The following is a 17242-nucleotide window of genomic DNA, read 5'->3' on the forward strand; positions in this document are numbered from 1 at the left end:
TAGATTTATAATGTGGTCTAACCCCTTACCGACTTACCGTTCAAGATGGAATTTTAATTGGACGTAAAACCAAAGAAATTACTTATGAGGGCAGCCTACACTGTAGTGACAGTATTTATGTGCCTGTGGCCGTAATATATCTATAGGACTGATTTGCTTGAATGAACTTGAGCGTACAAAGTTTCGTTTTGGCAAATGAGTACAACTAATCAGATTTAATTTCTGTGGCACTCAGGATTGATTAAGTTCAGGTTGACGAGGCCAGAATTTTATAAATCAAATGACCACCCTTTAAATACCCCAGTACAATCACTTCCATCGTTTACGTACTCTTTCCACGATGCTATTGGGTATGGTTACCAGTGGCCAATTTGTCTCAATTTACTTGCAATGGTACCATGACATATGAAAGCATGGTCAACAGAGTTTCATGTTTGGAGTCATGATTTGGACATTTTACAACTGCTTCGTTTCAAAACTAGTCTTGCGAAAACGAACTATTGTATCCCGCACATCACTTTGTAACCCTGTTACACCCTAACAAAAACTACGAAGGCGACGATGGAACTAAGGAGTGATAATGTACTGGTAGTTATAACTTTTGATGACCTTTTTCACTCGTTTTGTGTTTAATGTCAATTGTAAATTCTTCTTTGACTTCCAAAAGCATGTTGAGACATCTACTACTCGGCTTGTCAACACAGCGTCTGCGCTGTTATTGTTTACATTTAGTTTCTAATTTGGACCATCGTGACCTGCCAACAATAACGATAAAATTCATGTAAGGACTGAGTTTACGCACCTCCAAAGTGAAAGACTTAAACTTTTGCTCAAACTTTCCTCAATGAATCTTTCAACCATTCTCTTTCAAAAATCAAGAATACAAATCAGGGGTCACCATGCAAAAGAGAGAAACATATTACTCAAGATTACCGATATTTGAAATTCAAAATGGCCGCCATCCCTGTGTTAACTATGTGGAGAAAAATAAATTTTTTCAATTTTCAAAAAACAGCTAATTGAAGACGGTGAAAGTTATTCTTTCTACAAGGGCTTCACAACGAGCCCCCACAAGTGGTTTATCAGAAAAGAATCAGAAAATTTGAGAGTTCAAATACCTGTCCCGGAGGTGCATTCTACAGTAATACTGTGTATTTCAACATGTTTTGGGAAGCAAAGCGAGAAGCAGTGTAACTGTGTTTAACATTTAAAATAGTGATAAATCATCAAAGTTACATAGCTTGCCCTTTATATATAATAATTTAGTGTTTTCATCATTTGGGGCAGATCGGCTGCAGTGGAGCTGGCTAAGGATCAGATAACAGTTAACTCTGTATGTATGTATGTATGTATGTATGTACGTACGTATGTATGTATGTATGTATGTATGTATGTATGTATGTATGTATGTATGTATGTATGTATGTATGTATGTATGTATGTATGTACGTACGTACGTACGTACGTACGTACGTATGTACGTACGTACGTACGTACGTATGTATGTATGTATGTATGTATGTATGTATGTATGTATGTATGTATGTATGTATGTATGTATGTATGTATGTATGTATGTATGTATGTATGTATGTATGTATGTATGTATGTATGTATGTATGTATGTATGTATGTATGTATGTATGTATGTATGTATGTATGTATGTATGTATGTATGTATGTAGTATGTATGTATGTATGTATGTATGTATGTATGTATGATGTATGTCTGTATGTCTGTATGTCTGTCTGTGTGTGTGTGTTTGTTTGTGTGTGTGAATGCATGCATGCATGCATCCTGGAATTTCGATCTTGTAATCCAATAGGAATAACTTCTGTTCCACGTCTGTCAACGATTGTTATTGCTATTATAAGATACAGATCTCTTATTGTCTCCTATTGATACATAAGTTTCTTAGGTATAACTTTATATATTTCAGATTGGGTACACCTGAAGATATTGGCAGTGCAGTATCATTCCTAGCGTCCGATGGAGCGAGTACAGGGCAGACGATCATTGTTGATGGTGGACAAACGCTGACCGAGTATTAGTCAAGAATATCTCCAATCGATGCCTCGGTGCAGTACAATTCAATTCAATTTCTATATTTTTCTGGCGTCATATGCACGAGGAAATGTGTTTTGGGCTCTTCATCTGACTTACTCTAAGGATCAAAATATATGTCGCAGTAGCATACTGTTAAGATAAATTGAAGAGCGAACAACACAGAAACACGAATATTTTTCACAAAGCTTGAAGGCATTTAAAGAAAATGTGTTATTATGATTACAATGAAGACTTAGGGGAGTACACGTGGATTAGAAGATAAAAATGCTATGAAAGGTAATTTTGGATTCCCATTCATAGCTACTTGGGTGAATTACCCATCAATAAAATTCCCCCTTTGCTACTAGGTATCCTGTTTCCCTACGACATTCTGGAATGACAACGTGCGACGGTTGTCCGGTATGACTGACAGTATTCTTGCATTCCATTTACTTTGTCTGGTGGATTTACAAGGAACAAGTGCAAGCGATACACTGCCATCGGTATCACATTCACAGCATGAGAAAGTTCAGTTCCATACTTAAAGGTATACTGTCACCTGTTCCAATTTTGCCACAGTTACCATGGAAAGAGAAAATCTAACCAATCACAGATTTTAAGCGGGTGGCCGCTTTTTAAAAACAGCGCCCTCACGTGGGCATTTTGAATACAAGGAACATCCCTTTGACCATATATGGGCAGATTTAGATTACAAGTGACTGTACACCTTTAATAGTCAAACTACTATACCATAAAGTCTTGAAAGTCAGAACTCTGTCAATCAGAAAGCTGTACACAGTCTGCATTATGATATGACAGTCATAGGATGGAGCTGGTTTCGACTCTGTGAGAGGGCACATTAGAATGCACAGCTTTCCATTTGTTGTATATGTGGCTTACACTTTCTCGTTACATGACATCCTTGTAAGGAACCGATCTAGACACTTGAAACAATGACTTTTTCAACATGTTGGTTGTTTATTGGTTGTACTATTGCGACAATACATGAGAAACTGTAACCATCTACCAGGACGGCAGTATTTTAATTTCAACTTCTAAATCGCTATCTTCGAAATCATCGATTAAAATCCAAAAATGGTATGTATCGGTATTTACCTATCACATGACAAAAACAAAACATTGGTTTGGAGTCATGTCTTGATCGATAAGGGTGTAGTTTCTATTGCCGAAGTAGTTCTCCGCAACAGCAGTTGTCTTTCAAACCGTAATGACAACGATTACAAATCAAGATTATGATTTCAATATTGGATCCACAGACTTTCCGTTATAAAATATTTTTCCATTAAAAGTCCTCTGGTCATGATATTATATCTTTGACCCTTTAACAGTAAGGTAGTATGCACCTCGAAAGTAGAAGACTTAAACTTTTGCTCTAACTTTCCTCAAGGAATCTTTCAACCATTCTCTTTCAAAATCAAGAATAAAAATAGGGGGTCACCGTAAATTACCCAAGATTTACCGATATTAGAAATTCAAAATGGCCGCCATCCCTGTGTTAACTCTATAGAGAAAAACAAAATTTTCGATTTTCGAAAAGCTAAGCCGGTAAACAGTTTTCTTTCACTAAGAGCTTTGAAATGAACCCCCACATGTGGTATATCAGAAGAGAATTGTAAAAGTTTGAGAGTCCGAATGTCTGTCCCCGAGGTGCGTTCTACCTTAAGAAATATATTATTTTTCTTCAGTTTTTCAGTTGATCGGTTCATGGAAGTAAATAAAGACTCAATGATCGTAACTTGTAGTGTGTAAAATGGGATATGGTGTAAACACATGTACACCTTCATTCCGTTAAAACACACTTTAAACAAAGCTGTAATTCTTTCTGTGTTTATAAAAGATGGTTCCTTGTAAGCATTTACTTGTAGCGTCCACCTTTTCGCGGTTAGTGCAAACGTAAACAATAATGCCATTCACCATGATTTCGGGTGTTCGGTGGTAGGCTGCATTCATTTATTTTTCTTTGTTTTTTGTTGATTTGTTCCGTACAGTGTTATGAATCCTCATGCTATGCTCCCTTTTCGTTAATCTGCGCTAGTTTATCGAATCCTTTCCTTTGTGTCAATAAACAGACCTACTGCGCAAGCTAGGTTATTGCATGTCTGTGGCATAGGCCTACTTAGTCAATTGTAAGGGAGTGTTTAGAATATACTTAGGGATAAATTCAGCACAAAACTACAGCGTTAGAAATAAAACATTCTTTAGGCGCCATATTAAAAAAGTATAAAGTGTTTTTCTGAGTTGTTAGTTTCACTGCTGCCATCATTCTCTAGAATTCCTTACTATGACACTTTCATTGGAGTCACTACTCTCCGTTTCTGACCTATCTGTAATTTCAATGATTATTTCTAATTGAATAATTTTTCTCGAATTGATAAAGTGCCAGACAGAATATAATATTTGATAATTCTTTGCTGTTAGCATATGCCTTACTTCGGAAACATTGCACATGCATTGGTTTGCATAGCGTGCTTTAAATGTGTTGTCAGTTAGGCCGATGTAATGTTCACCTCATTGGCATCGCATTTTATCTGCAACTTTAGAGATGATGCATTTTTGACAAGCAAAAGGTTAGTATTTCAACATACTCAGAGGAATAGAGCAAGAACTTGCAATTGACATATTAAAAACTCAGAAGACGTTGCAACTTGGTTTTATAACTGAAAAAATGGTAAAGCTGCTAGCATAAACAAGTTTGAATGGGTTTACAAATCTAGCGACTACGTATAGCTAAATGTTCACATAAATTTTAATTGCTAGTTACGCCCTGACTCAATTTTGCCATCGGATACTTGATGACTGCATCTAATAGTATCCCAGGAGACTGTTGACCTGCGTGTAATGAATGTAGAGTATGTGGTACTGGAAATGTGTTTTTCTTTATTACACACTAAGTTTCTTATGTAATGAAAGTTCATAACAGACTGTAGAGCTAATGTCAAAGTCATCCTAAGTTTCTGCACCGCTTGTGATTTAAATAATTTCATCAAATCATTCTTTTGAGTATTACACAGTGCGTCAAATGAAAATCTGAACTGTCAGCTGCTTCATTGATTATTACAAAGGGGTCAGGTTTAGAATGGGAGCAAGACACTAGCAGAATAGTACCAAAAGCCTTCATAGGGTTGAATTGCATTTCCATTCCGCTTGAAGTGACATATCACTTAGCGTGTCAGAATCATAATATTTCCAGATGACAATGAATTTCGAAAGACTTGATGTTAACTACGAAAATGTCGTACATCGTAGTTACAGATTTGATGTGAAAGAATTGTAGTAAACAAAACTACAATGGCATATCTCTTTGTTATTCTTTTCATCACAAAATTTAATTTCTGTGAATTCTCTTTATATTCCCACGTTTCTATGGTCATCACATCATCTGCCAGAGCTTCAGTTATGGTCTTGATCTTGTATCTTGTGATATCATTGATGAATGACGGGTAGGCGGCGTTCTTAGCTGCTACGTAAGCACTTTCTTCGATATAGTCGGTATAGGAAACGTGTTTGATGTGATTGTGCTCCCATCTCACTCCGATTGAAGTTGAGAAGACTTATGTTTACAAACATTTATGTTTACCAACAACATAAAATCGCGCACGCGCAGCGCGACGACCACTGCGCTTTAACACGGATATACATTTACCTCTGTAGCTTTCTGGGCAATCAGTAGCTCCCTCTTTGTAATTGTCGAGAGTGATAATGACAGCTTTTGACCAATCCTAGGGAAGTTTTCCCGAATCAAAAAGTCTGTTATAACTTATATCTGACTTTGTAAATACTGTTCATAAATTCTTTTTGCAAAAAATCTGATGCGTAATCAAGGATGGGTACAAACATTTAATGAAATAGCTTTTAGTACATGCAGTCTGAAACAGGCCTACCTCAATACATTTTGTATTTTGTATTTTCCAATAATATTTCAAATGGCCTAAGACGCAGATTCCACGAGGTGATGAAATGTTTGACGTTTATGTCTAGATACTAAACTGACTACATTCCCAAATGTTTGTATTTCGTCGTCAAGTATACATTCCTGTCGTTTACGCATATCAACCTATAAACCGCCTCTTCGCCAACGCAACGTCTTCTCCAGCACAGGTTTCTTTGATTTACGTCGCTAGAGGGCGTTTATACACAGTACGAAGAGTGTGTGGCGGTGGTGGTGCGGTGGTGGGGGTGGTTATTACCTTGTTTGACCACTTTGTCCGCGGGGAAGCTGCTAGTGATATAGAGTCATATACTTCACGTGCCTGAAACTGCTTTATTACACTTGTGCAATTTGTTCGCACCAGACTTCTTTCCCCATCGTACAAGATGTCATCACGCGAGGAAGATTATGTGTGCTACCGATCACATCATAATATTACAATAAAAAGGTGGAATCTCTGAATATCAAACGTGCAGTGTGAAATAAAACCACCACGTTGATAATTGCTTCATGTTTCTTAGTGGATTTGGGGCCTTTGTCTTTGTCTTCGCGTCATGGCCGAACAGGTGCTGATATCAGGAATGACTGGTTACTGCAACGGTTTCCAGGAAGTACATAAGGACACGGGCAGCCAACACAACACTGAACGAGACTAACACAAGGACATATATAATGCAGCCAACCACACTGAGTGGCTGTGAGGTATTCACTACACATGATAATGAGACCTAAGAGAAATGGCCAAGCCAATCAGTGACCCGTAAGCGGACCTTATAGGACCGCAAACACCAATCACTGTGACCGGTATATATGTCTCGGGCCTCACTTATGAAACAGGAACAGATACCTTGTCGCCAGTCATGGGTTCATACTTCATGTTTCTGGTGTCCGTATGCTGTGTAAGTCTTTGTGCAAGCTTCTTCACCGGTGAAGGCACACCGCCTGAAATTAAAGACATCGTCATCGGAAGGTGTGAAGACTTCAAGAAAGGTTACGTCAATCCCTTGGTTGACACAGAGACCCTGAAGTAAGTGGACGAAGTGTTTAAACCTACAATCGCTGTGTTTCATCATTGGTACACGTACGATTTAGACTTGACCTCAGCTCACAAGGTTGCCATGTAAATGTAAATAGATGTAGAATGACATCACGAGACCAAGCATAGCCAAGGAATAACAAATATATATATATCAGTATACTAGTATGTCGACATGTTGTGTTATCGACTCATGAATTTCACACCCATTGGCGAGGCGGAAATGAAATTTGTTATGTCATTTGTGATACAGATCCTGGTTCATAAATAATATGACAATTTCCGTTTCATGTAGCACTATGGAGTTACGAATACTACCTTAACGCATAGAGTGATCAGATGAGGCGGTTGGTGGTTAGTCATTACCTAATGACACACTAAGAATAGACAAAATCTTTCCACTGAATGGTAGAGCGAGTCACACAGAAAAAGATAAGAAAAACAGCGAGATAAATTGTATTTCACTACAGACTGACCAGTTAGGTTGCGTTCACAAATAACGGTAGGGGTGGGCTGGAGGAATAGAGATTCAAATCTTATTTTTTCAGATCTCCCTCAATACCCTAAAAATTCAAGTTCCTCTATATGATCAAAAATTTTCAAGTTCCCCAATTTATCATATAGCCACATATTTATTAGGGATGCGCGCAAAGAAAAAAACGTATTGGCAGTTCTGCTCGCAGATGTTCATCACTATATACCTGTTATTAGCAGTTTGCTAAGCCACATTCCTAAGGCAAATTCTTAAATTGATTCATTTTTAAACACACCAGTACACTTTTTGATTTATCAGTCAAAGCCGACTTGAGTTAATCCAACTCGATCTGGCCAGGCCAATGGCACCTGCTGAAGAGCACACAAAATGACGAACATGAGAGAGTATGCAAATTATGAATTCCTGGCTACTTATAAGTTTTACAAAATTGACAATACTGAAAGGTGAAAATATTGCATCAAATAAACGTTTTAATCACTGAAATATTTGGTGTAATAATGGTAAATTCGGTAAAATTAAAATAATTCTATTGAGTCACACATTCTTTTCATTTAGATTAGAGTCTTTACTGTACAAAGTTTTACTTTTTTGTTATTTTAGGATAGAATTTGAAAATTTAGTAAATCAAGCATGGTGACCCCCACCTTTTTTCTTTAATATATGATTATTCTCATATGCCAGAATTAAAAAATCCCTGATAACTTTCAAGTCTCCTGGTCTTCCATGTATTGCTTTCTGGTCTGATCTTGTGTACAATTATGTTTCACTGTCGTGTGGCAATGAGCGTCACATGACCCAAACTCTTCTTCAACTACAGTCAGAGTCAGAGCTATCTCTGTCACTGCTGATATGCAGTGACAGTTACACTGCCCGTTGGCAGTAGCAGGTCAGTAGTTGTATTAACTTTGTATTTTGACATTTTTTGTTCAAGTTTATACAACGCGTTCTTGTTCTAATCCCTACAGCATGTCCAGTATTCAGCTTGCCAACACAGCCTGTAAATATGTACCCCTATTTTGTGTCATTGACAAATGGCTTTCAGTCTGGACTCGAATTCAATTATCACTCAATATTCATATATAACTGTATTTGCATAGAAAGGTTGAAAAAAATATCAACAGTTGCAGCTTCTGCCCCGGTAGTAGGCCCTTGTTTGTTTTATACGGAAATTCATAAATGCGACCAAATGGTTCTAGATCTTGATTTATTATTACTAACATAAGAACAACTGAATGACGTTAAAATGTTATTATATTTTCATTGAATTACCCATTAAATCTTGGAAACGTAAAACAGGGAACCAAAACATTTTCAGCTCCCCTATGGCAGAGCAAAACTTTCAAGATCCCCTGTACTATCCCCCCCCCCAATTTCCGAACCCCCCTGAATTCCTCCAGCCCCCTAACTGTATTTTTTTGTGAACGCAGCCTTAGCTGCAGTTATTGGATCCAGATGTGGCATTCGTAGACACTGTGAAAGGAATCTGTCGTCCTTAACTTGAACATAGGACAACTAGTTCCAAACTTACGGCTGTCGGTATTTTACTGCCGTAGGTATTTGTGAAATTTAGACCCTTTTTCATAAAACATTTAAAATAAAAAAGGCTGCAGCAGGACAAAGATGAAATCTTGTGAGCAACAGAAACTATGTGTTTGGGTTACTTGAGTTAACGAAATAATTTCCCGTTTTTTCATGATATCTGTATAAGTTCATGATATTGTTATATGTATTTCCAAGATCGAATGGATTAGCTGTCCAAAAGTGTTCTGACAGTCTGAGCAGAATCAAGCGCTTGCCCCTCTATGAATTTTCAACAGTTCAAGGCCAAGTTGAGATAATAATGACCTGCCTATCAAGACAACCGCAACCATATATTAGCCAAAACCAAGGAGTGAGATATGTACAATTAATTTCAAGTTTCAATATTCTTTGCCGTAGCCGTTGAAAATCACAGAGTTGCCAACATAGCCTCATTTACAAAGGGTTCTGTAATTTGGACCAATAAGTATGACTGCTATTCCAGTTTTTATCTCGATGTAAGAACTCTTCTTTATCCCCAGGGATAGGAACTGCACAGAATTATGGGAACTCTTTTACAAGACGTTTGCATATCGTGAACCTTGTGACGTCATCATGGATGATTATGATGAATTCATAACAGCGGCAGGTCACGACTTTCGTGCAGACTCGGTAAGAACTATAATTAACTCGACGTCAAGAGATCAAAATTGAAATTTCGTGGTTCGTCTTTACTTTATTTTGCCCTGCGATTGTTAGCATTTGCTCATACGCTATGCCAGAGATACTCACAACCGACAGCGGGCACTTTGCTTGCTCTATACCGACAACGTGAAACAGACATATAGCAGGTAGATATTACATGTGCGTCAGGTACACATACACATACACACACACACACACACACACACACACACACACATATACATATACATATATATATATATATAATTATATATATATATATATATATATATATATATATATATATATATATATATATATATATATATACAAAGTCTATGAATCCAACTAGTGAACAAACAAGCAAATAAGCATACACATAGTAAACCTAACGAACATATATTCGATTCAATAACCATTTGAATAAAACTGGATTGTAAATAAACAAAGGAAAAAAGCAAATAGAACATCAATTCTGAGTTTTGCTCATTCTATGTTTGCTGACTCATTTATCGTTAAATTGGTATTCTAACGTTGTAAGAGTATGTATACTTTAGTCCAAAATAGATATACCCATATGAGCAATACGTTCGTTTTTTCATTTTCCTTTTTATTTTAGTCAATTTTTTGCCATGATGACTCAGCAAAGACTGGGTGCGCGAAACCAAAATGGGCTGTGTAATAAGTAACTAACTAACTAACGAACGAACTAACGAACTAAAAGACTAACTAACTAAATAACTAATTAATTAATTAACAAACTAATTGAATAAATAAATAAATAAATAAATAAATAAATAATCTTCATATTGTTCCCATTATAGGCCTTGTTCTGGGATGGTTGGGATATATACGATACAATTACAGAGTACGCTTTTCGTGGTAGACGAAGTACAGTGTTGGACACTACCTTACCAGGCTACATGATCAACTATCTATTCTTTTGTGGTTCGACAACCGATCCATCCGGTATGAACATGACAGTGTGTCCCGGTGAAGGTGAATGCGGTTTTGGTTTAGGGAGTATCGATGCTTTCTGGGCAAGCGCATCAACCTATGTAAGTTATGACGTCATTGTTATTCTGACCGCAAACCATTATACATATAAAGTAATATACTTTGTCATAACATCGTGTATAAAATGTACAGAACGTAATTTAGGAAATCCCCCGGGGTACTCTTGATATTTTCATATTGGTGTGTGCCACCTGAGTCGAAACGCCTTCCCATGATTGCTAGGGAATTTGCATCTTTATTCTGTTGCATGTGAAGGTAAAGGGACATTTGCTATGTTATCAATCAATGTCTAGGGTGTTTTGGATGAACAATCGACCCATGTTTCGGTAATTTTTCGTGAAAAGTGACCAATTCGGGCGGCACATCACACCCGTGAAACCTTTTTTCTATTGGAATCCCCCCGGACGAAACCGTCTTCAACTTGGTCTATTTGTCGATAACTGCAGATATTTATGTCCTATACGTTTGATTTAAACTGATGTTCGATTAAATTCTCTTTAGATAAATCGAAAGGGAGATAAACAGATGCGAAATCCGATTGTACCGCTGTAATACAGTACCTCCCGCCATCGACAAACTTTAACTCAAAACGATGGATTTTTGCGTAGAATATTTTATCATAGTACAGTGAGATGTCAGTTAGATTCTCTGAGTACTAGCTGTATCGCTAGTTATGTTTCATACAGCTTTTCACTTCTGTGCACGAACTCTTTAAATTGTAAACTTTGCTTCACTCGGCCGTGTTTGCTAATAGTTTTACATCATATTTTCTTCTCTGCTCATCAAAGTTTGCTGAAAACGCGAGAGGGATCTCACGAATATTTATGAACAGTAATCGTCCAGGAGGTGCTTTCCACCTCGATGACAGGTAGGGAACGTTGTATTTACGTTTATTCCTTTGTTTCTGGAATATTGAACTTGCAGTCACAATGGCAGTGGAAGACCATTTTCTTAATCGACCGAATAACTTTCCAAACTTCTGTGCTGATTTTTTAGACTTGCAGAGTTCATAACGGGAACTCGAGATTGGAAGTCGAAATCACACTTCAATTTGCCGAATGACTTTCTTAATTCAAGGCATTGATTGTTTTCTTTTTGTTGTTATACTTAATGAAGTAGGGTTTCAGTAAACATCAGAGTCCAAGGTGCGACAAAGCCACGCACTTGTACTGGATACAACAAGGAAACGGGCAAAGAAACGTACGTTTAGACGTTGATGAAAACTGAGGGCGCCCTTCATTTCGACCCTTGCGATCGAGGCAATACTTTTGTGATATTTCTTGAATTAAAAGAATGCACAGTAAACTATGATAATTTATCTACTCAGTGTCTCTTTTCTGTTTGTTTTTTTATTCTACATACAATATTTGCAGCTTTTTTACTGAATTTGAATTAAAAACTATCACCAAGGAAGCCGTGAGTTTCTTTCAAATAACACTTATTACGATGTTGGAAGAAGATCCAGGGTAAGTAGTTCAACATTCTGACTTGCGTTGAAGAATTACAAATAAGTCGTTGCTTTGCGTATGGAAGTCTCTTAATAAGATTTTTACCTATTCAATGAACTCCATAAAGAAGTCCGTATATTTCCAAACAGAATGTATCCACATCCGTGGTCCCTGTCTAGAAACCGTTATATACAGAAGTTATAAAATGTTCAAGAGTGGTACCCAGGCTAAAATGTCATGTATACTGCACAAGAATAAACTGCTAATGGATCCGTAGCCCTTCTGCTACATTTCAAAAAGGATGCCTTATATGCAACAAAGTTAAAAACCCCATACAAGTGTTATACATTTAAACAATTAACTGTGAAAACTTGAATTGCAAATGTTAAAAGACAGTCAATACGTCACCTCTAATAGAGTGACGAGTTCTTGAAATTATCCATTGTTTTCCCTTTTATGTTTCCTGTTTGACATCACATCTTCTTTCCAAATCCAGAGATACATGTTCTTCTGACTCCATCATGGAACTGAAACGAATTCTTGACGAGAAGGAAATACCTTACGACTGTGATGAAAACCCAAGGTATGAAAAGTTTCCGTTTGGTTGCTGAATTTTTGTCACGGTGACATCGAGTTTTAAAACTGTAGGGTTAGATTATATGTCAACCTCCAATACGATTATGAATCATTATACGTATTAAGGTTGTATTAACTCTCTTTCTGTCTCTCTGTGTGTCTCTCTGTCTCTCTCTCTCTCTCTCTCTCTCTCTCTCTCTCTCTCTCTCTCTCTCTCTCTCTCTCTCTCTCTCCTCTCTCTCTCTCTCTCTCTCTCTGTCTGTCTCTCTGTCTCTCTACCCAAGGGATGTTCTTCACATGCTATGTATCGACAACTTCAAGCACGAGGATTGCGTTGGTTTAAGTACAAGCACGGGTCAGCCAATCACAGCTACTGTTACGCTGCGTGCACTGAGCCTCGCTCTCGCCATTTGGATTGCTTTATTCAGGCCTGTAAATTAGTAATTACGTCAGAAAATTTCTTTTATCAATTTATGTCGTCAAAACGCGTTTTTATTTCCTTATTGAATGCCCGACTCCTGTTACATTCTCGAGCTTTCAACCTTGATCTTAATTAAAAACTACCCTATGTGTTCGGTATATAATACTTGATGACAGTTCATAGAACAGACGTTGCCAAGGAAACACTTTCCGGCCAACGTCATTTTAAGGTATAGTAGGACACGATTGTTTCTACCAAGATCTCTTAACACTAGTTGTGAATCTCCAATGTTGTCTGGGTCACAATAGTCTTGACCAAAATCAAAAAATGAATACTGTGGGCGTGACAAGATAACATCATGTGTGGCGTAAAACCACCAACAAAAGTGACGTAGCGATGCACATGATACAAATTTCTGTATTTTATGTAAGCAACGAGTTATCACTAAATAGTGTATTTCGTAGCTTGCGAAATATTGGTGCTTGTCATAAAATTACAATTTCTATATTACATCGACTCTATTTTGCGGCATCGATTTATTTTGTACTCGACAAAACATAGTTAAATTCTTTTCATTCATGTCTCTTTGTACTTTATGTATTCCTCTGTATAATACTGTGAGAATAAAAGGAGCAAAAAATTGAATTGAATGAAATTATTCGAACATTGTTGTCAGCTCTCCTGATTAAAAATTGCACTTTGATTCAATGCATGTTTTAACTTCCTTTTACGCAGAATGCTGCGTAGCTATTTTATTGTAGTGCATGAGCAATCATGAAATAAAATAGAGCTGTTTGTACGGGGTACCTGTCACCGTGTTTTATGGCGTTTGCCGCTAACATTTGATCATTCTCGCGTTCAAAAATTGAGGTCATCCCATAATTTGTGTAATTGTTAGATTATCTCCTGGATCAACCTCATTTGGTCATTCCATATTTTAAAATACGATAACTTTATTGATCACTTTGTACTCAAGAACTGGTGGTTATTTCAATCCTAGGTACATTTCCATGTGTCCGTTGGTTTCGTTGACGTCAATGTTATGTTTAGATGGCCTTCCCGATCGATTTGTAATCGATGAAGCTAAACAAATCTGTGCTTCACTTACACGCATTATAAAACTGTCTATTCACCATGGAGAAGTGCCATCTGAACTTAAACGTGCTAGAGTGATACCTCTTCACAAAAAAAGGAGATAAGACCTTTGAAGGAAATTATCGTCCAGTCTCAATTTTGAGTGTGGTCTCCAAAGTTTTAGAAAGAGTAGTTTACAATCAATTTGAACAATATCTTCAGAAGTTTGACATTTTGTATAAATTTCAATCTGGTTTATGGCCTGGGTTTTCTACGGAAACCTGACTGATCCACCTTACTGACTATATTAGGTCAAATATGGATAAATGGGAGCTAACAGGCATGGTTTGATAGATCTTCAGAAAGCTTTTGATACGGTTGACCATGTAATACTGTTGGAAAAGATTGATGCATGTAGCATGAATAATGAGTCAGTGTGGTACTAGAGTTCAAGTCATATCTGTCTGGTAGAACTCAGGCCGTGAACGTGAACGATACTCTTCTAATAATAACCCAGTTGATTGTGGAGTCCCACAAGGCTCTATTTTTGAGCCTTTCCTTTTTCAATATATGTAAATGATATGCAATAAACAGTGTCATGCAAATTGCTCATATATTATATGCTGATGATTCAGCTCTTCTTGTGTCTTGCAGCAATGCTTAACATATTCAAACAAACTCCGTAAGGAATTAGGGTATCTCAATGAATGGCTAATTGATAATAAATTATCTCTTCATATCGATAAAACAGAATCCATTCTGTTTGGTTCAAATCGAAAATTAAAACAGTGTTTGGAAATGCAGGTTTTGAGTGGGGATGCCAACATCCTAGTCTGGTGAAAAGTAGCATCTAACGTTATTAAAAAGACATGCTCTTGTCTTAAATTTTTGTATCGTAATAAGAAATTTTTAGATTTTCATACGAGGAAACTGTTGCCTAGCCGTTTAATTCAATGCCATTTTGGTTATCCAAGAGTCTTACTGGTTCAGTGCCTCGACTCTAAAAAGGAAACAAAAACTTCAAATTTCCCAAATTAAAGTCATACGGTTTGTACTTGATATGCCAACGACAGCACACATTGAATCTGCTCGTTGGGATGATTACCTGTTAACCACAGAGTCGCATATCTAAAACTCATTCATGTTCATAGAGTTAGATTAGGATTAGCACCTAAATGTTTGTCAGATAATTTTGTTTTTAACCCTCGTGTACATATAGTACTAGATCAGGACCACATTCTATTTTTATTCCAGGTGGGGCTCGGTTTTATCAGAATAGTTTTTTATGTACAGCTAGTGTTGAATGGAACAAAGTTCCAAGAAATATACAGAGTATTACTTCAAATTCTCTGTTTAAAAGAAAGTTAAAGAAGTATTTTTATGAAGCAATATGAATCAACGCGAGAAAAATGATTTTTTTTATTAATTGTTTTCACACTTGTTTGTTTGTGAATTGTTTTTCGTGGGACTATAGTGGAAATAAGGTTATAACTTTTCTGTGTTATCCCAGCACTTTCGTGTTTGTCTTTTTTCGTTTTTGTATTGTATGTTTTTTAAAGTGCTAAATAAATCAATTCAAATCAAATCAAATATTATATAATTATTATTGCATATCGCAAAAGAAGCTGAATTCAGATAACGTCAAGATTCGAAATTGGAGTGTAACCTTTAGCGTTTCTTCAGTGTTCTAATTGCCTATGTAATTAAACTTCCAGAACTAAAGTCCTAATATGAATCTTCGTTTGACACCAAGGAGAATTTTATAGGATACAGACGTAAGCAGTTTTCACATCAAAATCAATGGGAAGCTCGTTATTAGCATTATAAGCCTCGAAGAATCTCTGAAATTGTTATTTATCTGCTATTTTTACATTCATTTAACATTTATTGGCGCTTTTATTGAGTGGCCGAGTTACTTTACAGTAATTTTCATCGGGTTCATTCAGAAAAAAATGAATAACTAAACATCACAGAAATACGTACAAGAAGGGAGAAACTACAGGAGAATATTCATTCTGATATAATCTTTTTAAAGTTACATTTGAAGGTATACATACTAGTACTATGTTTGATATCTGTGGGTAAAGCATTCTATACTTTATTAGACCCTCGGAAGTGAAACGTACATTGACCAGCCTGGCGATATGCAGACCGTGTATTATGGTCATGAACATCAGTAACTGTTGAGAGTAAATAAGCTGGATAAATATTGAGGACAAATTCCATTCATACATTTAAACATTAAAATTGCCGTAAAGTAAAAAATACGCTGTCTAATTGACATAATATTAAGAGATGAAAATAAATCTTGTGATGGAAAATCAAAGGGAAGTTCAAAAAGTATACGTAATGCTCGTTTCTGGAGAATGAAAACTTTATCAATTTTTTTTCTGTTGCATTACCCCATATTATGCAGCAATAGTCAAAAGCGCTCTGGAACAGTCCAAAATATAATACCATACTATGCTCATAGGGGATATATGATCGCAATCTACGTAAAAGACCTATACGCATACTAAATTTCTTACACAAAGTTTCGATATGTACGTCCAATGACAAAGTTTCATCAAGGGTCACCCCTAAATTTTTTCCAAATCGAACTTAGCGAATAAGAATATCAGAAATGTGTAACGACAACTGGTTATCAGTCCCGTTCATGAGACTCAACTTTAATTGAATTACATATGCCTACTGCTGTAAAGCTCCTTTAGCTGTAACTTATATTTTCGAGTTCTTTGTTCTGTTTGTAAACTACATCTTCTTGTTGACCGAAAAAATGGCGAATTGTTCAGTGTCCTACTTGCTAGCACAGCCTATTATTGATAACCTACTTTCAGTCCTCACAAGAATTCATATAAATAACAATGTATTATTGTAGACAAAGCATTGCGTCGCAGGTTAACCTATGTATTTTCAGACTTTTGAAGATGAACAATAAAAAAATATTGGACATATTGTCGACTCCGATGGTCCCGT

The 17242-nt window shown here is 36.6% G+C and overlaps 1 protein-coding gene across 1 annotated transcript; it reads left to right on the forward strand.

Moving 5' to 3' along the window:
* Nucleotides 1–6647: 6647 nt before the first annotated feature.
* On the forward strand, nt 6648–15853 carry LOC139119446 (ADP-ribosyl cyclase/cyclic ADP-ribose hydrolase-like). The gene is made up of 7 exons (XM_070683262.1): nt 6648–7023; nt 9589–9718; nt 10555–10788; nt 11536–11615; nt 12121–12213; nt 12692–12778; nt 13056–15853. Exons 1-7 carry the CDS (start codon nt 6857–6859, stop codon nt 13210–13212), a joined length of 948 nt encoding a protein of 315 aa, XP_070539363.1. The 5' UTR covers nt 6648–6856; the 3' UTR covers nt 13213–15853.
* Nucleotides 15854–17242: the final 1389 nt, after the last annotated feature.

The sequence above is a fragment of the Ptychodera flava genome, chromosome 19 (genome assembly GCF_041260155.1).
Source record: "Ptychodera flava strain L36383 chromosome 19, AS_Pfla_20210202, whole genome shotgun sequence".
Classification (NCBI taxonomy): domain Eukaryota; kingdom Metazoa; phylum Hemichordata; class Enteropneusta; family Ptychoderidae; genus Ptychodera; species Ptychodera flava.

What these genes read in the sequence shown, in the direction of transcription:
- LOC139119446 (XM_070683262.1), top strand. Translation starts at nt 6,857, where the DNA reads ATGGGTTCATACTTCATGTTTCTGGTGTCCGTATGCTGTGTAAGTCTT. An exon ending in GTTGACACAGAGACCCTGAA is followed by an intron (nt 7,024 to 9,588) that starts GTAAGTGGACGA and finishes CTTTATCCCCAG; the next exon opens with GGATAGGAACTGCACAGAAT. An exon ending in GGGCAAGCGCATCAACCTAT is followed by an intron (nt 10,789 to 11,535) that starts GTAAGTTATGAC and finishes TGCTCATCAAAG; the next exon opens with TTTGCTGAAAACGCGAGAGG.